This window comes from Bemisia tabaci, chromosome 5, assembly GCF_918797505.1.
Source record: "Bemisia tabaci chromosome 5, PGI_BMITA_v3".
In the NCBI taxonomy this organism is placed as follows: Eukaryota; Metazoa; Arthropoda; class Insecta; order Hemiptera; family Aleyrodidae; genus Bemisia; species Bemisia tabaci.
In genome coordinates this window covers 56468772-56495383 of record NC_092797.1, presented here as the reverse complement: position 1 = coordinate 56495383, position 26612 = coordinate 56468772, and the positions used below count along the sequence as shown (strand labels likewise).

The window sequence follows — 26612 nt, the reverse complement described above, 5'->3', positions numbered from 1 at the left end:
AAATTTCACTTGATGTCGCGCTGATTTTGTTACTCAAGCATCTGCCTTGCACTGTCGTATTTATCCTTGTATTCGGCCTTCATCACACAAAAAAGATCGATCCTCGATAGAAATTTTGGAGTACAAACAGCCCAAAATAGGCTTATTTTGCTTTCTTCGGAGCTCCCTTTGCAGATAAATCGTTTTGATAAATGAGTCATTTTATAGCCATGGACGTATGACTTCAGTCTTACATATATAAAATGTCTTGCGATTTGAAATTTGGTAATCAGGGTAAAATGTAAGCCTCACAATGGCCTTTTTTGTGTGTTTCCAGGTGTTCGGCCAAGTGACCTTAACTTTTAGATACGGTAGAGAGGACGAGGAGGTGATGGGACTGAAATTTTGTAATGAGGCCATTATGTGCTTAGCGCAGCTATACCCAATTCATGAGAAAGCAGTCGTAGAACCAAACACTCCCCTACAGGTAAGTTCCAAGTTTCTCATCACCAACTCCTTTTTATTCATAATTATTTTTTTACCCGTTTTTTTAGAAACAGTATTTGTGTTACCATCTATTTGGATTATTGCATCATAAAAACATCCACCAAAGTTTATTAATATGTTGTTACCTTTAAGTTTAACTGCACATGCTGGCACTAAGCGGCTAGTCATAATTGGACCGCGTTAAGCAGAGAGGAATCAGGCCGCATCAGCAAATGCCTTAACTGGGCAATTTAATTTTTTACAAGAGAACGTTTAAGCGGATTTCTTTGAAAATTTTAATGAATTTGCTTCATACGGTGTAGAATATTCACTTAATTTGCACAAAAATCCGCACAATCGTTTTCATGTAAAAAATTAAATCGTCCAATTAAAGGCAATAGCTGATGTGGCTTGGTTCCTTTCTGTTTAACGCGGTCCAATTATTATTTTCTTTGATTACACTAATTAAAAAATTTTGACATTTTCATTTGTTTGTATTTCAAAAGCTCGTAATTAGTTTATCATCACTTTTAGTCTTCTGTCGTCGCTTAATTCGTTAACATCGAGCTCCACAAAAGCCCAACATTTGCACACGAACAAAAATAATGGCGGAGTTTTTCTGCACTTTAAGGATTTGAATGACAATACCTACTCTTTAGCATAGAAACAATTTATGAGAGCGCGGAAGGCTCAACGGGAGCTAGAGGATCCCCTAGTTTTTAATAAAGATAAACGTCAGTCTTCCTCTAATTAGGTGAGGTTGGTACCAGTGCTCATAATTAATTACCCACCCCACATACTCGCACGGTGGCTGTTGATGACGGGAGGAGGAAGGGGAGGGAAGGGGGGAAGGGGGAGGGTAGAAAATGAGGCGGGAGAGGGTCAACAATGGCAATTAAATTTGTTCCACGCTCGATGCGGGGGAAGTGAGAAGCCGCAAAATTCAGTAAAAGCGCAAGGAAACGTAAATTACTCTTACCGAAACAATTGAACGGCCAACTGGAAGAAAGGCTTAGCTGGCGTTGAAAACCTCGGGGCAGGTACGCTCTTTTTCAAGTCAGTTGCTGTGTTTCCCTCGCTAGAAGACACGGCCTCATTTCGACGTGGATTTTCGTGGTGCAACCGCCGAATTCTCCCTGCGAAAATTCCCTGCTCGGAATTCTTGGAGTTAGAATAGAAAGGAGCTGCGGGTTGATTATTGAAATTGATAGACATAGCGATAGAAAAAAAAGATTAAGGGAAAATAAAGCAACCGTATTGGTTGAGACGCGTGGTTATTATAGACCAAGGGGAAAATGAAGGGCTAACTATACAGGGTTTCTCATGGGTTATCGTTAGTTAGTCTATTGCTTACCTCCTTAGTCCATTGTAAACAACCGCTTCCTCCAGTAGAATCACTCCATTCTCTCTTTTCCTTCTTTGTCTACCGCTTTTTTCTATAAATTTCAGTAATCCCCTCTGGAATACTTACGTAAGAAGAGTATAAAAATATTTCGTCGTTTTCCAATCGAAGGAATGTACCTCAATTCTGAGGTTGCAAAATTTACTCACGCCATGTTTTTTTTCACACTAAGTAACAAAGGTGTTCGCAATACTATACCCCGTATGACACAAAATTCTTTCCTGAAATAAGTTCAGTAAAACTTGAAATATTCCATTATTGGCCTGACCATTGCAGCCAGCAGGGTGTCTACTATCAGTGAAAACCGAAAAATATCAGGAAATTCGATGTTACCAGGAAAAATCAGGATAGTGTTAGGAAAATCGGTCATGGATGAGGAAATTCTGAGTGCTTCAAGCATTTTTCGAACATTTGATTCAATTCATCAAATATGTTGATACTTTAAATCAAATGAGTGTCAATTTCATTAATTCGAGGGAAAAATAAAGAAATCTCGTCTAAAAGACCAGGAAAATCCAAAACTAAATTTTACGAGACCCTGGCCAGGAAATAGCGAGGTAAATTGATGAAGGCTGAAACAAAGTTTAAAAACAATAAAAATCCATCGGTTTTATTAGGAATAAAATAATTTGATGACAAAAAGCAAAAACTTAGCTCCTATGCACTAAAAAAGTGTTGACACTAAAAAATTGTACCAAATATCCGAGGGTAGTTTAATATTCTCGAGCGAGAATGACGCGCTTCAGACTGATGAGCAAGGGAACTTCCGAGATCAGTATTAACTGACGTCAGTATCAGATCAGTATCCGTAACGGTGAGATCAGTATCCTTCGTCGGAGCATTCGAAAGTGTAGTCCGGGTAAACTTTCTTCAGAACGCTTGCGGTTACGTTGTGATCAGCTTTGCCGAAACCCTGAAAAGTTAAAAAATTGGAAAATCAACAACCATCGTAGCGTCTTCCTCTGTAGACAAAGCCACCCTTTCGATGGAAGTTTTGACATGAGACGTAGGGCGGGCATGCTGCGTTGAGTTTACGGCAGTTGAGTCGATGGGTCGTCGTTTCATGTGACATTAGTGTATTTTAGAGACTTCTAGCTTCCCTGTAGTGTAAAAGTTACAACAAAAGTCAGCACTTAGGTTCACCTGATGATGACTCACGACCAAATAGTTGAACGATTGATACGGAAAACTCGTCGCCGCTCTGACATAAGGGCGTATCCCAGTTTCGACGTGAGCCCTGTTTTACATATGAATCCATGCTTTCTGGGGCTCATGGGGAAATCGAAATACGCCCTTGCGTCGGAGGAGCGACGAACTTACCCTATTTTGCAAAAATTCGCCTAGTAAAGTGATCAGCCAGAAACTGAACGGACAGCATTAGGCAATTTTTTTACTTCTTGGGCTGAGACTAAGAGAGGCCCTTTACTAATCTCTTAGTAACACGGGGAAACTTTTAATTTTGGAGATTGGACACTTTCTTACGAACATTGAGGCGCTGGGTTTAGAAAGGGCATTTCTTGGTAGCGGTGACTTAGAATCTCAGATATCGTTCATTCCATTATGATCACATCAGATTTATGCAATGTTGAAACTTTACTGAGTATTTTTTTATGATTTTACGAGAACGAAAAATTTCAGAAAATCCACCCAATAGTCTCCTCTCTAAAATATAACTTAGCAGTGAAGATTCTGAAACACCGCAACCAAGAAATGTCCTTTATGCCCGTAACGCCTAAATTATAAGGTAACCACAGTTATCAGCCTTTTTTCGGCCGGTGACCTATGTACTGGGTGGATGATAGTTTCGAGTGACATAATGAGTCAAACAAGTTTACCAAATCTTGGTTTGATTGCAAAACAACACAATCAACACGTTATTAAACATCCACCTAGTCGGTAGGTCAACTGTTTTCAAACTTATCTTCCTCACCTGATTATATCGTTGCTCTTCTGACATAAAGGAGTATCTCAATTTCCACGTGAGCCTTAATTAATAAATTAATTAATTAATTTAAATTAATTTTTATATAAATCCATGCTTTCTGCGGCTCATACGGGATTCGAGGTGCGCCCTTACGTCAGAGGAGCGACGATATTTCCCAGCTTGATTGATTACGTAGCATGGTGTCAACGCTCATGGTGTTAACAAATAGTTATTCTAAGTTTTTGTTGACACCATGATCATCCAAAAAGAAAAAATTCCGACTCTAATGAAAGATGATCACGGTGTCAACGATCACGACGTCAACGAAACTTAAAACTTCCCTCTATAACATTTTTCAAATTTCAAGTCTTGTTTTTCTTGTGTTATTTAATCTAACCTAACCTAACCTTACCCAACTTTACCTCACAAGACCTAACCCGCTTTCACAGAACTTAGCTTTTCCCGACCTTACCCTACCTAACTTTAACCTTACCTGCCTAATCTAACTGTACATGTACTGACCTAAATTAACGTAATCGAACCATACGTGACCCAAACCTCTCCTGTAGACTTATTTTTTGTATTTTACTTATAAGGGAGATATTTTTCTGTTCGTTGACACCGTGATTGTCAACACCAGGCTCAGGGCCCATTTGTTCGTTTCACCGCCTGAGCACGACGTCAACAATCGTTGACTCGATTGACACTTACTTTCTTTTTCGCCGATGAATTTTTTTCTCGGTTATCACTCTTACACGATGGCCATTTCGACTTCTGTAGAAGTCATCATCAGGTACTTAAAACTGCAACGAAAATAAAAATAAAAACCGAAGCTAAAAACGTTAAAATTCACGTAACGTTTTTAGCTTCGGTTTTTATTTTTATTTTCGTTGCAGTTTTAAGTACCTGATGATGACTTCTACAGAAGTCGAAATGGCCATCGTGTAAGAGTGATAACCGAGAAAAAAAATTCATCGGGCGAAAAAGAAAGTAAGTGTCAATCACGTAGTTCCCGATTAAGAAACAAAGGATTAGTAATCGTTGACTCCATAATCAGATTTTGGGTTTGTTGACACCATGCAACGTTACCGGTTGATTGTGGGAGGTCTGGGTCTCCAGAATATATTGTCTCTGATCCTGAATTGGGAGAAATTCTATTGATCTTATTCTGTTGTGGGATAATAGAACAAAACTGGCCGAGTTCCGGGTGCGAGAGGGGTGACACGCGGTGACGCGGGCGCGACGCGTGGGCGTAGATAAATATGTAGCCATGTGAGAGGACAGCGCGGTGGACGACGGCGACGGTGAACCGACAGCATCGTTGCCGAATTAAGTTTAAAAACCAGCATTTTTTATATGGAGTCCGTAGGGAATAATGATAATTTTCCGAAAATTCTGACGACGATGGCGGGGAAGCTGGAATTGAGAGAAAGACGCGACAACGGGCACGTCGCGCGTCGTCCCGCGATTCGGAGAAACGGAAACCAAGGCCGGAGCCCGCGGAGCCGGGGTGTCTCTTCACAAAAGGAGCACTTGACACGCCGACACGCCAAGTTGCCGTTTCAGACCCAAAGGCCCTTTCCCACCGCTAGCAAAACTCAATAGTTTCTTTCCAAAAGTGCCCCACTTTATTTTTTTGTTTTTACTACTTCAAATAGCCCACAAGGGCTAATCCTTGCGCTCCCCATCCCCCCTCCATCTCTACAACCAGTCCCAGGCAACCATTATTTGAGACCAAAAATCTTGAGTTGCCTGGCCGGGAATCGAACCCGGGACCGCCCGGTAATAGAGCTAGTGCTACAACCACTACACCGTAGGAGGCCGACCACCAAAAGCTAGGGGAGCGAGAAAGTGAAAAGGGAATCCAGAAAGCGGGGTGAAACCTGGTGCGCCCTTGTGCCCCTTGTTGCCCCTCGTGCTTCATGCCCTAGGCAACCGCCGATACATTCATCAAGGGAATGGTAGCAAGGAAGACGATTCACTTGAAACTTTCGGAGCCGTAACGATTGTAAAGATGAAAAGTTGGGAACCACTTTTACACGTCCCTTTTGACTTGGTCCACCATCTAAGGTCTCGTCCACACTAGCGGTGTTTGGAGGAAAGAAGTTATAGGTGCGTTATGACAAGTTCCTGGAACCGCGCTCGTGCGGACGAGGCCCTAATTTACTGCAACAATCATGTTCCATCCACTCATGGAGGCTATGCTGGATCTAGGAAACGGAGCAGGTCGGAGAAAAAGGTGCGAGGGACAGGAAAAGAACAAAAAGTGGAAGTGAAAGGAAGAAATAAGATGAATGGAAATGTATAAACTTAGGAATGAATACTAAATACGGCCTGATTTGACGTCATCTAGATCATGCGCCTGGAGCAGCGCGACCGTTTCAGAACGAGCACACAACACACACGCGAGACTCACTCCAAACCTAAAATTCAATCCACCCTTTTCAAAAGATCAATTTAGCTAACTCGACGTGGATACACCTATCTTTTTTTAATGAGACATCTCCTTAATTTTAAAGTTTCGTCAGAAAATGGATCGTGACGATACAAAAGAAGAGAAGTGCCGCCGCACCGCTGCACCGCGCCGATAGTAGTTCATTCGGAACATTTCAAACTGGTTGCCAGTTTTTGACTTTCACAATTGCTACGGCTTAGGAAGTTTCAAGTGAATCGCATTGCTTTTCAATCTCGTTTCCTTGAGGAATACATCAGCGGTTGGCTTAGAGTTGAAAGGGCACACCTGGCGCAGGGTGTTTCGCTCGGAGCGAAAACACCAAAACGCCTGCATTTTTGTGTGCATGCAACATGGACATCCATGGAACACGAATAGTTGCATCCAGTTCAGTCGCTGATATCGATCACGCTACGCGCTACAAACGGTGGTAACCCCTGCTTGTGAAAACATACAACCTTTGCTTTGAAAAGCTCCAGTCGCGCCTTATTCTATTACAAAAACCGAGACGGCTTTTAACTCGTGGAATTATACGGCGCTTTTTGTTTGCTTTTCTAAAGGTGCACTTTAAACAATTGTAGGTAAATAATTGGTTTGGCCAAAAGCCAAGTTATAAGCCAATGCGGGGACGGAACCAACGCGACCTTGGCTTCCTTCTGAGGATTCCAAACGTCCAAAGTGATCATTCCCAATTTGAATTCGAAATTTCGGATTGAATTAATTATTTTTGAAGAAATGCTTTTTTTCGTTGATTTCATGGCTTTTATGAGAAAATGCTTTCAATACATTAGAGAGAATGACTAGACTCGTTTGGATCAACCATTTATTCAATTTCTAAAAAAAGCGTTTGTTTTTTTCCTGGAAAACGCGATCCAATTGATTTAATAACCCTCGAGAGCCTTCGTTGACTGAGCCTATTTTGTTGACTTTAAGGTGATTCGTTCCCTTCTGGTTTAGAGTATATCGCATTGATTAAGTAATAACTTCAGTAGATTTTGACTTTTCAGTCGAGAAAAAAAAGACGGCCCCTGCGCATAAGCCTGAAGATTCGCATTCTCAACCAAAAAATTGGCGAAATTCAGAGAAACTAAGGTAGGATTATATTCGGTGAAAATGTTTCATTTGATACACCTGAAACACCTGTTTCATTTGATTGGTCTTCGTTTCGGATGCGATTCTTTTATCCGAAAAGAATCCTGCCTTCATCTTCTATATTTTGCAATTTTTTTCGATTGAGAAGCATTCTTTAAGCCCACGCACAGCTGCTATCGTTCTTTTTTTTGGCTAAAAATTCAGCATCTGCCGAGATTTGTTTTTAGTCTTGCGAGCACGGCAAGACTCCGGACGAGTGAGCTTTAAAACGCATTTGGCGGTGGTGTGGGTGTGTGGGTTTGTTGTGTGAGTTGGCAAGGCTGCTGACTTGGGGGATCGAGTCTCGAGTTTCACGCGTGGCACGAACGGGGGCATGTTCAACAAGCTTTGGAGGAGATTCCGGATTCAATAATGGAGATAAATGCCAAAAACCATCTCCCGTGACACAAACACGCACCTACAGAAAGAGAAGATCCTGCCACTCGAGTGTCTCAAAACGAGAACTCCTCTCTCGGCGTCCTTCTTTATTTCATCCATCATACGCCGGAGAAAATTTCGAAAAAAGGAGCTGTCTTGAAAAATTTACTTGAGGAAAAAGTTGCGGGAATAAGTTTTAAAAGTTAAGCGAGTCGGATCATTGCGTAAATCGTATTAAGTTCAAAGGTACCCGGTGAATGCTAAAAGTTAACTTTGCTGACAGGGTGATCACAGTCACAGAATTTCTAGAAAAGAACCCGGAAAAGTTAGGTAAAAAACTAAAGTGATCCAAAACTCAGTTCAAAACTGCTTCTCATTTGAATTTTTCTGGTCTTACTATACATCCTCAACAGCCCGCCAATAGGTCTAATGCATACTAGAGATACAACCACCCGAGGTTAAAGCCCATGGAAATCACCTCTGCTACAGTGAAAATGTCTAAAATTCAGTTCAAAACGCATAATTTTCGCAGCCGTAATACGCAATTTGTAAGTGACCGTGTCTGAGGATTCTTTATTGCAGTTTCAAAAAAGTCAGTCTGCGCAGAAAACAGTGTAAAAAAACTTAACCAATACAAGTAATAATCCCGCAAACTCCTATAACTGTGAATGATTGCAAAGGTTTTAAGGCATCATTTTACCTTCTCATCCTATTGATACTGTTTCTCAAAATATGAGACGGAACTAACTAAAGTTATTATTCAACCGAGGAACTTTAAAACACTAGCTTTCTTCCATGGTAAAGAATGTAAACTTCGCTAAGGTGCAATACTGAAGCGGGCTATGACCTCATGCTAAAATTTCTACTAGAGGATTTTCTCATGGTAAAATTTCCTTTAGGCCACATTTGAACAAATCCATGAGCTCACAAAAAAGGGTAATTTTTAACAGGTCCTTTAAAATGCGACATGCAAAATTTGCGCTAGAGAATGAATTTCAAACATTTCAGACGTGCTTTTGGTGATTTTCGCACCATGGCACTTGCAGAGAGTCTAGGCAGTATATTGCGACTCTTGTTTGTGTCCGATCCGTTAGGAACTACACGGAAAAAAAATTGAATGTTGCTTTAGCATTTATAATGTTAAAAAAAATGTGCGATAAGCATAAATGCTGATTTTACAATGAAAAAAATCCTAAGTTAACTACATCCACGGTTAAATGAACAAATTCAGTGTTGAGTTTTTTAATGTAAAATCAGCATTTGATGCTTGTCGCACATTTTTTTTAAAAATATAAATGCTAAATCAACATTCGATGTTTTTCCGTGTACTTTTCAATTTTCCATACATACCTGTGAGTAGCCGTAAATTTTAAGTTTTTTATTCTCTGGGTCGTGGTTTATCCTTCCTCCACCAAGGACATCGCAGTCCAGCTTCAATTTGTGCGCTCCTTCTAGGAACATCTCAAAAATGTCCGCTGTAACAGATCAACGATTATCATGACTCAAAATGACTGATTGAATTGTGATTAAAAGTCCACAATAATTAAAAAAAAAAAAAAAAAATAACCGCATGTCATAAAGAAAATTCAAATTTTAACAAAGGAATTTTGCAACGTTCTGAGCACTCATACTGCGTTCTTCCTTTAGCACAGCAAAGGAAGATGGAGAGGATCCGAGAGTGCGTTACAATAGGATTTTGTTTTTATAGAGGAAATACTTCCTCTTCCTCACAGAGAATGAATCCATCCCGGATTTAAAATAATGATGATCCTGTTCAGACTTACGATACGGAAACTTTACCACCATTCGCACAGGCTTTGTACTTTGTCATCTAATTTTCTCCAACTTCAGGCAGAGGAAAAACTCATGGTGTAGGTTTGATCTTTAGTTTGAAACTCTGAAAAAGCGGAGAAAGTTCAACTTCGAAGGAAGCATAATTTATTTTAGACTCTTTTACTAAGGAGAAATATACTGTACCGTGTTTCGGTATTATTTGTCCTTACAAGGCCTTAGACAACCTTTTTGTTGCATAGCGTTGCATGAAAGCACAATTTTTTTTTTTTTTGGATTGATCCTCTGTGGCATTAAATTGAGCCAAAGCAACACATGGTTTTTGAAAAGGATCAGAGGTCTGATCTCCAAACTTTCAGAGAAAAAAATATAAATTGGGACTTCATCTGTTCCTATAATCCTAAAAACACAGCACAATGTAGATTTTTCTCTGAACTCGGTAACTGACTCATGCGACAAAGGGTTTTCTAAGGCTGCATTATGAGTACCTCGATATTCGAATTTCAGTAACGTAAGGGACGCAAATAACTGAGTAACGTAACAAGCGTTTTTAACGTGACCTAATGGCGGATGCCGCGTCGTCAATAACTGGATATTGTAATTGCATTAACGTATGAAACGCAAGTAACCAACTAACATAATGTACTTTTGCAACCTAACTTTCTTGAGCTACATATCGACGGTGAAACTACCAAACCACGTATCTCGGTTTGCGGCGTCGCAGACTTCCTGTCATACTTTATTTTTTAAATGAAAAACTACTTAACATCCAGTCTTGAAAATTTCTGTGATTTTTCCTCTTCGTGCGGAGAAAATTCTGTGAAAATTTCAAGGAATGATATTGATTTGGTCTACTTCAAAAAAATAAAATGTGAGCGTAGATTTTTAAACACCGCAAACGAGATACGTGGTTTGGTAGTTTCACCGTCGATATTTTTTTGTTGCAGGACGCACTGATCAAGCGGCTCGGCCCAAACGCCCATCCTTTCACGATGGAAGTTACGCATCTAGCGCCACCTAGTGTCCAATTAGTTCCTGCCAAAGCGTACAACGGTGCACCCATTGGAACCAGTTACGATGTTCGAGCTTATGCAGGTAAGACAAAATCATCATATGTACCTTACGTATTTCCCTTAGTTTAACATGTACACAATTAGCGTTGCGTCACGGTTTTACCGTAAGTTTTACCACGGGTAAGGACACAAACTATGATTGTTAAAATTATCATTGAATACACATGCTGTTGAACTGTCATAATACTTCCAAAAATAGCATTACTGATCGATTTTGTGGAAGGGTGTTCTAGTAAAAATAAATTCTCCTCCGAGGACGAAAATTGAACGGACGATCTCGGCCTTGTAGGGACGATTTATTCTCATTATAGGAGCGCATCCACCAAAATGTTAAAACCTTTCATTTCTGGCGCAATTTCTCCAATCCTACTCGCGTGATTATGGCATCAGCAAAGATGGTGGCAGAACTCGCGTTTGTTTTTTTTTCAACAGAAATATGAAGAATGGGTCACTGAGCCTTGGGTTTTTTCTTTAATATTCTGTAAGCACCAGACGCAAAGATTATGAGGTGATTTTTTTTTCTTCCTCTTTTTTCTTGTGTATGTGTTAGGGTGAGGGAGAGGGTGTGTGTGTTGCACTAGGTGGTTTTACGTGATGATTTATTAGTAACAGCTTTTCCTGCTTCTTAATAATCGATCGTGAGTGTCAAAAAAGAATCCTAATCTGTATGGATTGTATTCGATACATCGAACAGGTGAGATTGTAGCGATATCGATTGCTTCAACATGTTAACATAGCCTCAAACGTCAATTGAATAATCTGAGGGAACGAGGTTTCTGTGATAGATTTTTGATTCTCACGACTGCAAAATGGCAATGAAAGGTGAAATTTTTGGACATTTTCTCATCTTCAGCTTATCCAGCTTAAATCCTAAAATTTTTGTTTGGTGTTATGCCCTATTGCTTTGAAGCAAACGATACATGGAACTACTATGGAATAGGACCTATTTCTTCCCATCCGAGCGATGGGATTGCTCCAGCGCGGCGACCCGGCAAGAGGTACACGCCTCCGCTTGGCGTTTTAGGTTTTACTCCGGGCGTATTATTTACGCGGGATCATCTTTCGGCAAGGAACAAATACGGACGGGCATAAAAACGTAGCGGAAAAGAAAGCGTTTATCTCGGCTTTTACGACGCATATTTCCCGGAGCCTGGATCCCGAAATCCGAAATCAAAACCTTGATTGGTTGCGGCCCAGGATCCGAATGGGAATGGGATTAAGTAAATCGTGGAGAGGAGGTGGGATTGGGTCCCGAGGCCGCGGTTGGGGAGCCTCCTTATCCGGCAGTGATATTCATCCTCCTCGTGATATCCATCCTTTTAGTGATATCCATCCTTCTAGTGATATTCAAACTTCTAGTGATATCCATCCCTCTAGTGATTTGCATCGAGGATCATGATCCTGGCTGTTTCGCTCCACTCGCCGAGGATGAAAAATGTAAAATTTAACGGGTTATTTGAAGAAAAGCGTGGCTCCCAAAACTCAAGTTTCCAGATCACACGAAAAAAAAAATGTACGAGACAACAGGGAAAACATATATTTTTTTGACAACGGTCACTGAACCATGAGCGAATTTCGACGATCAAATTTTTGATAAGGTTTGCCTCAAGTTTCTTGAAACACTATCGATCAAATGTGAATGGAGCCTAGTTAAATTCATATTTAACTTTTACAACTTTCTTGTCAAACTCGACAAAAGTAAAAACCAATCTTGTTTTTTCCCTCAAATTTCGTGGAGAAAGGGAATGGGGGGGGGGGGGGGGGGGATTTAGAGTGCGTAAGACCCGGCGTTAGGAGCACGTCATCACTTGGGGGGGGGGGGGGGGGATCGGGCTTTGACGGGGCGGGAAAGGAAGATACCGGGACCCGATCCTGGAGCTGGCTTCGTTAGCGTTGCATTTCACGGTCTCGCTTCTGGCGCACCTCTTTTGTGCTCCGGATCCGCGGCCGGAACCCGAAATTGAAACCACCCCTACCCCCCGACTCCTCGCCTCCCTGCCCCCTCCCCCGGGGGTAGCAACCCCCCCCCCCCCCCCGGCGCCCGCGATCCCGACTCAAGTTCGCGCCACCAATTAGTCCCGCGATCGGTGCAAGCGGCCACCTCCGCCGTGCACCGCCGCCGCCGCCGCCGATCCGACGAATTTATGCTAAAAGGAATCATGTGCATAGGCTTTGCGTGGGACGTAGTTCTTTTTAGCATGGATACGTCCAATTACCCGCCTCGCGCATCAGCAGCTGACGTCGAGTTTCCACCAAGGTCGCCCGATCTCATCGCTCGTCGAGCTGGAGGAATTTCGCTGCAAATAGAATCGTCAAATCTCGCGCTCATACTTTCTGCGCACAATATTCCACGTATTTATTCTCAAAGGAACTATGTCTCGCGCAAACCCTAAGCACATACTTCTTTTCAGCATAAATACGTCCAGTTTATCATTTCCCTCTCGAAAGAACGGAACTACGTTCCTACGTTGCCAAATTTTCCTTTTCAAATCGCAGTTTTAAGATGAAAAGTTTGGTCTTTTCGAACTGAACATTTCCCTAAATTTTCTGCCGACCTCGTGCAAAAATCAGAACGATTTCGGGCCGAAATTGCACATAGGTACATTCTTGCAGAAAAATTGAATTGTTTGGGTCAATTTTGAAACCTCGGAGTGGAGTTACGTTTCTCCGTCCAAGAAACGACGAATTCGTGACGCCTTGAAAAATCCTCGCGCATCCTTGAATTTGGAGAACTTGCTCACTGGAGAATGTCCAGGTGTCTAAAATGTGATGGATTTTGTTAAAAAATCGAAATGGGCCAGTTGCCTTAGTAATAGGATCGCGTTCTGATGAGCTGGACTGCATTTTGCAATTTGGAACGTCGCTGACTCATTTCTGACTCGGTGAAAAAACAACGTATGTATCATTATTTTCCCTATGAACATGTGATTTTACGATAGAGCTGGAAATTGTAGCTACAAATTACAAAATAAGGTCCAGTTGAGCTTATAAATGTAACAGAGTATAAGATCCGCCCGGTATGCAGACGCCCAGTTTACACGTCCAATATTAACGAAGACATTCTCTCCTAAAAACCCGGCGTACACACTGAAAAAAAATTCTCGGTGTTTTTACCACAGTCCGTTGGTACCTTTACCATCTCACTTTTTTACCAATTATTGGTAATTTTACCAAGACAGACTGGTAAGCTTACCTAAAAACCGGTATTTTTACTGTTTTTTCCAGGTAAGAATACCACTTTTATTGGTAATCAATTCCCGGTAACTTTGCCATTTTATCTCGGTAACTCTACCACAGTTGATAAGAAATATTGGCGTTTTTACCAAGGTCCAGTAAAATTACCGAGAAAGTCCAATAATTTTACCGAGATTTCTCGGTAAAATCACTAATTCCATAAGTGGTAATTTTACCAAGAAAAAACTGGGATCAAATAGAGCCCTGAATTCTTGGTAATTTTACCATTTTCTTAGTAAATACACCGAGACTTTTTTTTCAGTGCAATGGATCGAATCAATAGGGGAGGTCGGACAAAGTTTGGAAACTTTAGACGCTTAAAACCCCGTTTAAACAAAACTTTGAGATTCTAAAAGTGGTTCTTAGAAGCACCCCTTCCAATTTAAAATGCGACGAAATAACATCAAAATTTGCAGTTTTACTCAAAAATTTTGTGACCGACCTCTGGAACTGACTCGATCCACTGTGCGGTGTAAGACGTCATCCACTCGTCATACTGCACACCGAATCGCATACGTTTGATATGCTTAGACATAAAACCCCAATCTGAAGCTGGGCCGTAGCACAAAACGTAGCAATTAGATCAATCTGCGGGATTGCGGTCTCGTCCTGATCCGACGACAAAACCTCGAAAGCCTCCGCAACATGACAGAACAAGTCGTCGAGGGGTGTAAGCGGAGCGTCAAAGCAGGGCTGTGGGTGGGGGGCGGAGGGGGGGGGGGGGTTGCGATTTGCGAAGGCATGCGAAGACGCCGCGGCGAGGGCGAGGGCGAGTTGGCGAGGATTCCACGGTTCCGAGCTCGACCGCGTAGCCACTCGCCGCGGATCAGCGGACACATTCGACCGAGCTCTGGAAAAGTGGAAAAACACCCTATGAACCCTTCACACGTCGCCAAATTTTACCTGAGGTCTCATTGTTGAAAATGTCGGCGCGACAAGAATCGGAAATCGATATATTCCATCCACAGCGCAGATGGGCTACGTCTTGTCTTATCGTGCCGACAAAGCCAGTTAAAGTTTCAACGATCCGGCTGCTGGTCAAAAATTAATTTCTAAGAGAACTTATAAATAGAGTCATTTTAAAGTCATCTTCGATAAATTCATTTTCGAATTCCTTATCTCTTTTCCCTCTACTCCGTTTGTTCCGGGCTTGGTTCCAGTTTACAATTTTTGCATTTTGATTCGTACAAACATTTGCGTTTGATTCGTATTACACCTCCTACATTCATGATAAGTAACACAAAAACGCGCATACTCTCTCTGTACATATTTTATCGATGGAAATTTGGCAAACGTCGGAGGGCGCATACGACGTTTTTCATTAAGACTCGAGGTTGGAACCACGATTCCTCGACTCGGTGCATCATCAGCGGAGTCCTCGTCATTCTCTCGGAGCCTCTCCAGCGAACTTCCGCCAATAGAGATGAAAGGGGGGGGATGCTTGGGGGTGATGCTGTGGGGGGGGGGGAGGTGCATTGGGTGCAACCGCGTGTGTTGACTGTTGAGTGGGAGTCGCGAGCAGGTTCCCAGTGCGGGCTTGTTACGGAACGGAAGCCTAAGTGGATTTCTGTATGAGCCACTGAATGGCACATGTTCTCACGTGTCTCGTGGCTCATCCCAAAATGCACTTGAGGCTCTCTTCCGGAGCACCGGCGAGTATGAGCACGGCTTAGAGGCAAATTTCATAGCCGACGAAAAAGCTTGAAAACGCCGAGCTTGAAACGAAGGCGTTAATCCAAGCGAGAGAAAATATTCATAAGCTTGGCTCAATATGCGCATGACCGTCTATAGGTGCGGAGACCTCCGTCCACGGAGACTGAGTTTGTCCGAAAGTCACATTTCGGGAGCCATGGAGAATTTGCACCAAAACAATTTACTGCTGCATCTCAGAGTGCTCAATGAGCTACGTTTCCAGTATTTTTCATCATTTGTATCTCCGATGGGCAATCGTAGAAAACTATTTATAAAAGTAAGAAAATCATCAGGCGGCATTTCCGACTAAACACATGTTTTAGCACATTAGGTCATTTGGTCCAATCTCCTCCAATACTTGTTCATTTTAGAAACTAAGTATATCCTCATGCTGCGTTCACTCTGTAGTTTCCTCTTGGATATGGAATTCCCAAAATTGCCATTTTGTAGGAATATTGCTGTGGTAAGATGCCTTCACCTGCAAAGAATAATATTCCGTCGAAAACCTGATTTCTGAAAATTTGGCGGTCACGCCCTTCTTCAAAAAACCCATTCAATTTGATTTAAAATTTCAAGGTTTTTTGGGTTTTTTTCCCCCTACGATTCTTAAGGGAAACTCTTCTTTACTCTGAATTTCCTCGGAGAGCTACCTTTTGCAGGACGTAAAAGATCAAGTCTGCCGTGCTAAGGGAGAATACGCCGTATGAACATTCAAATGTTGCCAAATTTTCTCATAGAAAATAAATTGTTTTGAGGAAAGTCATAAATATTTTTCCTTAAAAGTTCCAGACCCTTCATATCAGATTACGAGCAGAATTCTCTGAAAAATTTGGAGAAAAATGCGTGCACCATATTTTCCCATAATCTCTGTAATTCGTGAATTGTCTAAGGAAATTTGCCAACGTCCGGAAGCTCATGCGGCGTTTTTCTTTAGCATGACAGAAGTGCCACCGCAGAAAATTTCATGAGCGCATCGAAACTTTTAAACAAGGTATGGGTTTTTTTTTTTTTTTTTTTTTTTTTTTTTTTTGTGCGGGAAGGTGGCCTCAGCGTAGCAGCAATTTAAAACATTGAGAGTAACTTGATGGAGAAGCCACTTGGGCGCCGGGTTTTTCCTCGTTTGTGCTCAAAACTCGGTTAAACTGAATTATTGGGAAAATGTGGGTGGATTCCTCTCTACATAACTGGGTCCCTCGTCGCGCCTCCATTAAGTCTAGTTTCAAACTCGTATCAACGTTTTCTCCCACTGTCGCCGCCTCGCGTTCCCTAATTGGCAACGGATTTTTCCCGTCCGGATTCACACTAGATTCATCACCTGCTCCAAGCACCACCACCAAAACGCACACACCCACCGACGGCAGACGAATCCATGTGGAAAATCCGTCGCTTGCCTCACAAAAGGGCGCAACTACACTTAAAGATGAGCCCGGAAAAGCATTGAGTAATATGCAATGGAGGCTTCATCGGAAAAGCCTAGTTACGTCCTTGTTAGGAGGGAGACGAATTTGCGGTTTCAACGCTCCCATCGAATTTAAGCCAGAGTTTTAATCTCGAGCACCCGAGTTATGCTGTCGTCCTCAGGAAAAACGCCATATGAACCTTCCGGCGTTGCCAAATTTTCTTCGATAAAACACGAATTCCTTAGGAAAGTTTTCAAAGATTTTCTTTTAATTTTTTTTAGAAAATTTGTTCACGATTTAATCTAAAATCTCTGGAAATTTCAAGGGAAAAGATGCACAAGTTTCTTCCAAAATAAGTGCTTTATCACAAGAAATTTGGCTACATCCGAGCGTTCATACGGCGTTTTACCGTGGCACGGGAGTGTGAGACGCGAAAGTTTCGGCGCTTCGAATTTCGCGGTGCGGCTCTAAATCCGAGCTGACTGGGCTCTCGTCCGCACGCTAGCGCAAACACGAGCCGGGCAATTAGCTCTCTCTACCCCGAACCCACCCCGAAGCCACCCCTAATCCATTCCGACCCACCGCCTCCCGCCTCCCCCCACAGCCGGCTTTGACGCGTCCGCGAATAAAACTCAAACAAACCGCGAAAAACAGCGGATTTCGCGCTGCAATCAACACACTTGATCTGGTAATTCACAGCTCGCTTCATGTGCAGCGCGGGCTTTCTCCATGCGCAGGGTTGCGCCAGGTCAAGGAACAGGTCTGCTGCACATCCACAGCAGTGGCGAGGCGTCAATGATCGATTATCGATATGTCTCCATTTGAAGCTATGCTAAAGAATCGATTATTAAAGTGTGAGTTGCGAACACCATGTTTATCGATCCTTTCCCATAAGTTTAAACGGCAAATTAATCGATACATCGCAAAACACTGATCGACGGTGAAACTCCCGAATCACGTATCTCGTTTGCAGTGTTGTGAAATTCACACTCTTAGTTTATCTCTTTAAAGGAGAGTAAATCAATAACATCATGGCTTAAAGGCTTAGCGGAATATTCTTCGCGCGTAGAAGAAAAATCAGGGTAGGTTTTACGAATTGCCGTTGAGTAGTTTTCCATTTAAAAAATTAAGTATGACAGAAGTCTGCAATGTCGCAAACCGAGGTACGTGGTTGGGGAATTTCAGCATCGACGCACTGCCGCCCATAGCAACATTTATTTTTGCAGATTTTGCATTTTTTATCCGCATAAAACGCTCCATCACGAGAAAACGTGCTCCACGTCATGCCTCATTTTCCCGTTGGAGTTCGCAACGATATGCTTCGATTATTCTGAACATATGAAGGATGCGACTGCTTGCTTGCTTTCCGAAGTCAATTATTTAACTGGAAAAAATTGATGAAATCGAGGGTTGAACTGAGATGATTGAACAAGAAGCGAAAACACCTTCATTTGTCAGAGATGCAACACGCACATCCATCGGAGACGAATAGTTACATCAAGTTGTTGTTATCGAGGTTCCGTTCTCACGTGTATCTCTCACCGCACCGGGGGAAGGGGGGGGGAGGGCGTTATTTGTGAGGACGGCAACCTATTAAGTTAGTAAATCACTTACAGATAGTCTTGAAATATCTCGCAGGGAAAAAACGCATGCAAGAAAATGACTTGCAGGCAGGACTAATATCATAGTGACGACTAAGAGAAGCCGTGGATGATAGATTGATCCAGTGACTATGCCATTCGATAGATCGATATATTCGCTGGTTCGATTGTAGACAAAGAAATAACCTAGATCTCGAAAGATTGAACCCTATGATTAGCTGTTTTCAGCGCGCTTAAAAAGAATGAAAATTCAAAGAGGCCAACGCGGGAAAGTAACACTGCGTGTGATGATGAATCTTTGACGAGAAAAATTGATACCGAACAGGTTCGTTTATTCATTCTCTCGGAATACCAGCGTGTGGCCTTTGAAGGCACACAAGCCTATGGCGTGCATGACGCAGCGGAAATTGGATAAACGAGGGAAAGAGCTAATTATTTGAATTAATTAATAATTAATTGATCGACGAAGACAAAAGAAGGGGTCAGACAACACGGGACGATGTTTGTTCCCGGTGGAAAATAACGGGACGGGACAGTCATCTCGATGCTGCATGCACATGAAAGCCCGCGAGGATATTTTCAAGTAAATATGTACATTATAATTGAGTTGTCCGAGGGGAAATCGAGGGAATCAATCGATGCGTTTCACCGTTCCAGGGGCTCTTTTCATGTTTTTGTCATTTTTATTAATGGCAAAAGCTTTGCGTTTGTTCCATGTAAAAATTCTATTATTGCTTTTTCCTCTCATCTTTCAGATTCAGAAAAAAAGAGGTGCTATTAAAAATCTATCGGCTATTATGCCGTGCTAAGGAAGAATGTCATATGAACATTCGAGGGTTGCCAAATGCTCTCCCATAAAATGTATATTTTTGAGCAAAATTCTCGATGTTTCTCCGTGATATTTTCATACTTTTTAGATCAAATTACTAGCAAAATTATCCGAGAAATTGAAAGAAAAATATTAACAAATTTTCTTGAACATTAGTGATTCGTCAGATGAAATTTGGCGACACCTGAAGGCCCCTACGGCGTTTTTCCTTAGCACGGCAGTGTGCCTTACTCAAGGAGAACGCCGTATGAGCCTTTCTTAAATTGCAAAATTTCCTTCGTTGAATTAATAACTTTCAGAGAAACTTGCAGATCTGTTTCTTCCAATTTTTCAGTGGGTTGAATTCGCAATACAATTTTAAGTACCTGAAAATTTCAAGGAAAATTGTTCACAACTTTCCTTAAAAGCAAATAATTTTTCGAGGCAAAAATCGCAGTTTCACACGGCGTTCCTTCGTCTCAATACGGCAGTGAGGTCTTCTTAATAATCAATTACTGCACGTCTGCATTTCAGGATATATTTTCTTGAAACTTTCTGAAAATAACTGCGTGTATTAGCATGTCTAGATTCCTACGAATCCTTTAAAAAATCGAGGCTAAGGGTAGTATTCGTGGCTTCTTCTCTTAAGGCCCTTAAGAGGCTCTATTTGATTAACATTTTCGATTAAATTGCAGATTTTGCGGTAGGTACGAACCTACCTTGAAGTTTGTCGAAATCGTAGACATTCTTCTTTCATATTCTGCATTTTTTGTAAAGGGTAAATCTTTATAATCCTTCCTTTGCAAGGATCCATGTCCATGGTTACACTGCTTTATATTACTGGGGATTCGTTAAAATTTTTATGTAACATCTCTTTAAACCTCCCTTAAACATAATTTAAATCAAACAGGACTTTCTAAGGAAAGGAGCAGTCTATGAAACTCCTATACGACTCCGAGCCGAGGAGAGCTGCGTTGCATTGGTCAATGCGCGAGATACAACTATTCGAACTCAGGTGTATGCCGCAGTATCATTTCTAATTGAAGGCGTTTCTAGCGCAGAGCATTAACTTGCTCAATTCTTGTGATGCAGCTATTTCACCACCCTACCTCATAATTCACAAAACTCGCAGCAAGTTTCCATTCGGTTTCTTTTTTTCTTATTTTTGGCAGCGACTCATTTTCATCCCCTGCAAAGATACATACATAAAGCCGCTTTTATAGCGCAGCCTCGCGCTCTGCGACGGCCAATCGCCATTGCCCCCTATCCTCCCAGAGATCATCAGGCAATTGGCACCTTCTGATCTCCTCCTCCACCCCTTGTCGCCAACCTTTCACGGGACGTCCACGCCGTTGCCTTCCGGGAGGAACCCAATTGAAAACCTGCTTGGGCAACCGATCGTCTGCCATTAGCACATGTCCATACCAGACCAACTGCTTGGACCTGATATCGTGCACGATGTCCTTCTCCGCACCCATTATCTCGCGCACTTTTTCATTGCGGATACGCTCTTCTCGATATACCAGCAGACCTCCACCAAAAGTCCATCTCAGTTGCCCTAAGCATGTCTTCAGCAAAGATCCATTTCCAAAGTTAAAATGCTCAATTTTACTCAACTTTTCCTAAAATCGTCCTACTTCTGCTGCTATATTAAGGATCAGCCATTGTCAGGGTTTTTTAAAATTTTAATTTTTTTTTTTGCTTGAGGAGGGGGTCGAAACCATCCTGGAAAGTGCCAGGCACTCTGTTTACTTGTTTTAAGTCTTCGTTGCCCATTTTTTGTGACCCGCCCTCCCCATTTAAGGATCTCCTTGACTTTCCCTAATCATAATGCAAACTTAATAACGCTTTTAAAAAAGGAGCTGCTTAAGGAAGGAGTGAATACGGTGGAAAATCTCGTTTTGGCGCTCGAGGAAATTGAGGCCGGGTGGAAAAACGCGGAGCGCGCGGAGCGACGTGAAATTAGCCGCAGACGGGACGGGGACGGGGACGACCGAAAAGCTTTTGGCGTTTATGATTTATTCGCTTATTTCCTCTCTTATTGATTGAAAGGGAGAGCCTTGGTTTTTTTTATACGAGTCAGCTTAAAAGGGGGAGCTGATGGGACCGGAGATTTAACTCGAGTCATGGGTGGGGGAGGGGAGGATGGGTGCCGTGCGCCGGTGAAGAGATGTCATTTGCGGGGAGCAGGTATGCAACAAGGCGATCGATCCCTGCCCCTGCCATCCGCCGCTCTTGCCAAATTTCAACTCCCCATCCAGACAAATTCACATTGAAATTCCCGTATCCTCCATCTTGTTTACAATGTTTCAGGATACGCATGGTCCATGTAACTGCAAAAACGCCTGTCTCGATTGCAATGTTTCGAAATCTTCACCACCATTTTATTCTTTGAGAGCGGACCGAACCAACATCGTGGTTTGAAATTTTTAACCGAGTATTCTTTACATGGAAAAAAATCACCGAAATGTTCAAGGAATGAAGATTAGTACTTTTCCATGCAGAAAATAAAATATAAGTCTGCAGTGCCGCAAGGGAGATACGCATTTCTGAACTTTCACTGTCGATATGTTCTCGTAGAGTCCTTTTGTAGGGAGAGTTGAGACGAATCTAATCATGAGTGTCACAAACGGTAAAAAAGATTGTATACAGTTTTAACGTTTTTCATAATTTTTCATCAACTCCTTTCCTCCGTTCCCTTCAATACCCGGCCTACTCCAGTTTATAATAGGTTCTTACGAGGGCTGTCAATGATTTGCCGAAACAATACAAAATACGAAAGAAAAACACTGCGAGTTTTGTAAATTTTAAGGTAGGAGGGGTGAAATAGCTGGATCACAGGCATTGATCAAGTTAATGCTCCGCGCTAGAAACGCCTTCAATTCGGAATGATACTGCGGCATACACCTGAGTTCGAATAGTTGCATCTCATTGACCGATATAATGCACTGACTCGCGCAGCGCTTCTTGCCGTGGCGTCGTATTCATAGATGTTCCTTGATCAGCTAATCGAGTCAAAAGACCTTTTTGACCCTTTAGGATTTGGTTTACATCATGATTAAGGGAGGTTTAAGGAGATCCTTAACTAACATTTCATCATGAAAAATACAATTTTCACGAAACTTCAAAATTCAAAATTGTAAATTTGGCAATGGATTCTTGAGAAGAAGAAAAATAATTTACCACTACTATATACTAAATAAAATGAAGAAAAGAAAATATTTTGTGGCTCCTGTAAAATTATAGGTAGGTTTGAACTCACTTAAAATTGTTTCAAATCATAGAATTTTCCCCCGTCTTTTGTTCCTTTTGCGGTGGGAAATGATTGCAATCCTTTTGCAAAGATCCATTTCCGAAGTTACAATGGTGAATTTTACTAAAGATTTGCAACAATAATTATCCTTCTTAAGTTACTATTTTGAGGAATTCCTCGAGTTTCCCTCAATGACAATATATACCAAATTGGGCGTCACTTTGAAACCGACCTCTATCATCGATTTTTCAAAGTTTTCTTCGGATATCTACGCACGCAAAGACTACTTACGCAAGCAAATAGAAAGGGTTATTCACGGTAAATCTCAAAATTTTAGGTGATTTTCTAATCTCCGATGTAAAAAACCTAATTGCTGATCGTCGTAATCACCTAACAAACTCATTTTCTCATTCAAGGGAGCAATTTTAGTCAATTTTTACAGGACATTTTACCAGATTTTCCGTGCTCCTGTCTCATTAGGTTCGGGTGGAACGGCGTCAGCGTCACACTCATAACGTTGCCTTGCTCTCTGAATGTGTTCTTCAGTGATGAAACCTTATTTCATGTCTTTAATACAGGGTTTCGTCATTTTTCCGAGTCTCTGCTTCTTATTAACTACCTTCATTCTTCAGTATACTTATGCAGATATGCTCATACAAATGTTTACGAAGTGTTTAAAAAAACCTGAAAATACTGCATAAAAAAAGAAAGAAAGAAAGAAAAAAAATAGAGACATTCTGACAAGGCCAGGACAAGTTCAGAGAGGAAGCATACGAGTACTTTATAATGATTTTGAAAAGATTCACTAACTTCTGAGAACAGTGTTCTGAACACAATTTTAAAATACTGCAGTCATTAAAGGAACACTGACGAAAGCATAAAAATTCAGCCCGAGGCGAGCACGGCACGCTAAGAAAAATTTTGAATTGATAGGGGAAGTATACCACGAAGTAACCTGAGCTATTGATTAATTTTTTTTGTATGTTAGTTTTCCCTATGTCAAAGCGACCGAATTCTTGTGTTGAAGATCTCCGACCCTATGAGAAATTAGGCGCCAACAGCTAGAATTGAGCCTGCGGGCTGATTGTTGAAGGTAATATACAAAACTATGGACAAAGAAGACGTAAGGAGTATGGAGCGATCTTATTGGTTGAAATAGGTGGTTCCTATAGACAAAGGGAGAAAATGGTGGACTAAGAATAGGGTCTCACGTGGGTCGCTATAGGTTAGTATATTATCTACCTTCTTTGTCTATTTCAATCACCTGCTTCCACCAATAGGATCCCTCCACATCCCTTTTGTCTTCGTTGTCTATAGCTGTGTCCATCAATTTCAACTATCAACCTGCTGGATCGCATCCGTGATAACCCATTGCGTTGGCCTTTCGCAAATCGCAATCTCTGAGTAATGGAAGGAAAAGAAGAGAACACGGAAAAAATTAAATTGCTGATTTAACAATTCGATTGCTAAAAAACAGTGACTGCAATATTTCAACGTAGATTTCACAACAAAAAAATGCTTCTTTAACGACTATTGTAAGCTAATTAAACCACGGGGGTGGTTAAAGTAGCATTTTTTGTTGTAAAATCTACATTGAAACATTGCAGTCACTTTTTTAGCAATTGAATTGTGTAATCAGAAATTTAATTTTTTCCGTGAACATAAGTTTTCGCAGGACACTTTCTTCATGCCCCGATGTCTATAAGAGTAAGCGACGGTTTGGGTCTTGCAAGCAAGTGCTTCGTGTTGATGTGACGCGAAAAAAACAAGTGAGAAGACAAAGTAAAAGAGAGTAAGACCGAAGACGGAACTTTTAACTTGGAGATTTGGCAAGGCGGTGTGGAGGGGCGGGGGTGCCTTTCACTCTCGTTTTCGTCCGATACGAGACTGACAAAATGTCCATCACATCAATGGGCTAAGCATTAACGTGGCTCGTTCCCAGGTCCGAACTTCCAAACGACCCCCTTTCGCCCCCCCCTTCCGCCGCCCCCTCCTCAGCCCTGGGCGCCCACAACCCCCTCCGAAGCGCGACACAAAATGATACAGCATTAAAGAGCGTTTACGGCTCGCGCTCCGGGGCTCCCCAACTTCCCCGTCCCCGTTTTGACCTCAAGCTCCCCCCTAACCCCCCCCCCCCTCTACCCCCTCGGATTCCGATCGTCTTGTTAGCCGAGATCCGAACGTGCACAGCTGATGGGCTCACTTTCGCTTCCGAGTGTCTCCACCACCCTGTCGTTTTACCGCCGACCAAGAAAGGAGAGCATGGTGCCAATGCTCCCGTGCTAAGGAAGAACGTCGTATCAACCTCCAGGCCTTGCCAAATTTCCTCTGATAAAATACGAATTTATTGGGGAAATTGTAAATATTTGTCTTCCAATTTTTCACACTATTTTCTTCGCAATTCAATCTAAAATATCTGAAAATTTCGTCAAAAATACATGTTTTATCTGGGGACATGTGGCAACTCTCGAATGTTCATACGGCGTTCTTCCTTAGGGCAGAATGAGTCACTAAACCATGACTCCACGAGTGTGCCGACAGATTGAGGCAACATAAGCCTATGTCGTGCTAAGGAGGAACGCCGTATGAAAATTCGAGAGTTGCCAAATTGCCCCGGGTAAAACGTGTATTTTTGAGGACAGTTATAATTATTTTTCCTGAAAATTTCAGATGCTTTAGATTAAATTGAACAAAATGGCCTGGAAAATCGAAGGAAGGGGATTCATAATTATTTTTCCCAATAAATTCGTATATTATGAAAGGCAATTTGGCAACGTCTGAATTCTAATACGGCGTTTTGCCTTGGCACTACAGTACAGTGGCTCAAATTTTAATCCATAGAAAATAAAACTAAGGGGGGAACGGCTTCAAATTTATATTCGTCGCGTGCAGGGCACGAAATACCCGGATTTTACGAGCTCTGTTCACATGGAAATTGATCGAAATTTTGCTGTAAGGAACTACTACTTCCGGCTCATTTTACGAAAAAATGCGAGCAATTAGTTTTCTCCTGTAGATAGCCGCTTTTATGAATAAGCCAAAAACAGGAGTTCTTCGTTGCAAATTATGAAATCTCATTAAAAGAAGCGCTCAGTAACTTACTTTTCAGGACACTAGAGAGAGTTTTTCCTTGAAATTTCAAAGTTGGATTTTACGACGGAATACAACAAAAATCACTCGGCTGAAAATTTTGCCTCTTTGGCCAGAGGCGCCTTCTCTCGTGGACGGAGTTTTGGCGGAAAAAGTGGCAAAGGTGCGGGACGGAGCATCCGTATTTAAGCTCACATGATCCTCGACTAATGCGCGCGTAGAAAGGCGTGAAAAAGGAGGCCCAACGAGGAAAGTTTTTAACAGGAAGCGGATGCTGCGGCGAAATTAATCTCGCATTAGAGACATACGCATGGATGCCGGCTCGGCTCTCGTAAGGTTACAAAATCCTTGAGCGTTCTTCAATGTGCTACATGTTAAACGTATAAAGCCCCGACCTCCCTGCACGCGCTCTTCAAAAACGGAAAAAATAAATCGCTCATCTAACAATTAAATTGTTGAAACATATGTCTGGTATGTTTCAAATGTACATTTTACAATATGTAGTTGGAAACTGATTTGACGACGGAGGTGGTTGCATTACCATTTTTTAATCGTAAAATCTATTGAATGATGTCGGACACTTCTTTGAACTGCAAAATTGTGAAGACATAATAATTGCACAGTGAAATAAGCTTGATTTTGAGTAGGTAACGTTAGTGAAAAATGAGAGGAGATAGTGATTCGACTGCCGCGGTTGTTGTACATCTTTTCTATTCATTTTCCCACCACTCCGGAGCGTTTGAAATTCCTTCGAGTCTTTGGACTTTTTAAAAGCGGCTTGTCCCGCATTTTGCCTTCAAGATTACGCAAAAAATCAACACTTAATCTCCTCACCTGCTACTTCCAGGAATATCAAATAAAAAATACAAGGTTTAGTCACCCACTCAACTCCGCAAGTAATCGGCCCGTTTTTATCAG

At 41.8% G+C, this 26612-nt stretch overlaps 2 protein-coding genes across 4 annotated transcripts in view; one reads left to right on the top strand and one right to left on the bottom strand.

Annotated features, from left to right (window-relative positions):
* The window catches only part of LOC109030866 (arrestin homolog), a 389313-nt gene that overhangs the window by 313499 nt on the left and 49202 nt on the right, over positions 1-26612 (top strand). For both annotated transcript variants that reach the window (XM_019042046.2, XM_019042047.2), the window contains 2 exons: positions 317-466; positions 10491-10638. In XM_019042046.2, coding sequence (XP_018897591.2) covers positions 317-466; positions 10491-10638 — 298 coding nt within the window. The remainder of the gene's footprint in view (positions 1-316; positions 467-10490; positions 10639-26612) is intronic.
* LOC109030869 (sex-regulated protein janus-A) overlaps positions 2451-26612 on the bottom strand; it is a 143128-nt gene continuing 118966 nt past the window's right edge. For both annotated transcript variants that reach the window (XM_072300997.1, XM_072300998.1), the window contains exons 3-4: positions 9103-9227; positions 2451-2780 (exon numbers count right to left, since the gene is read on the bottom strand). In XM_072300997.1, coding sequence (XP_072157098.1) covers positions 2688-2780; positions 9103-9227 — 218 coding nt within the window. In that variant the 3' untranslated portion in view covers positions 2451-2687. The remainder of the gene's footprint in view (positions 2781-9102; positions 9228-26612) is intronic.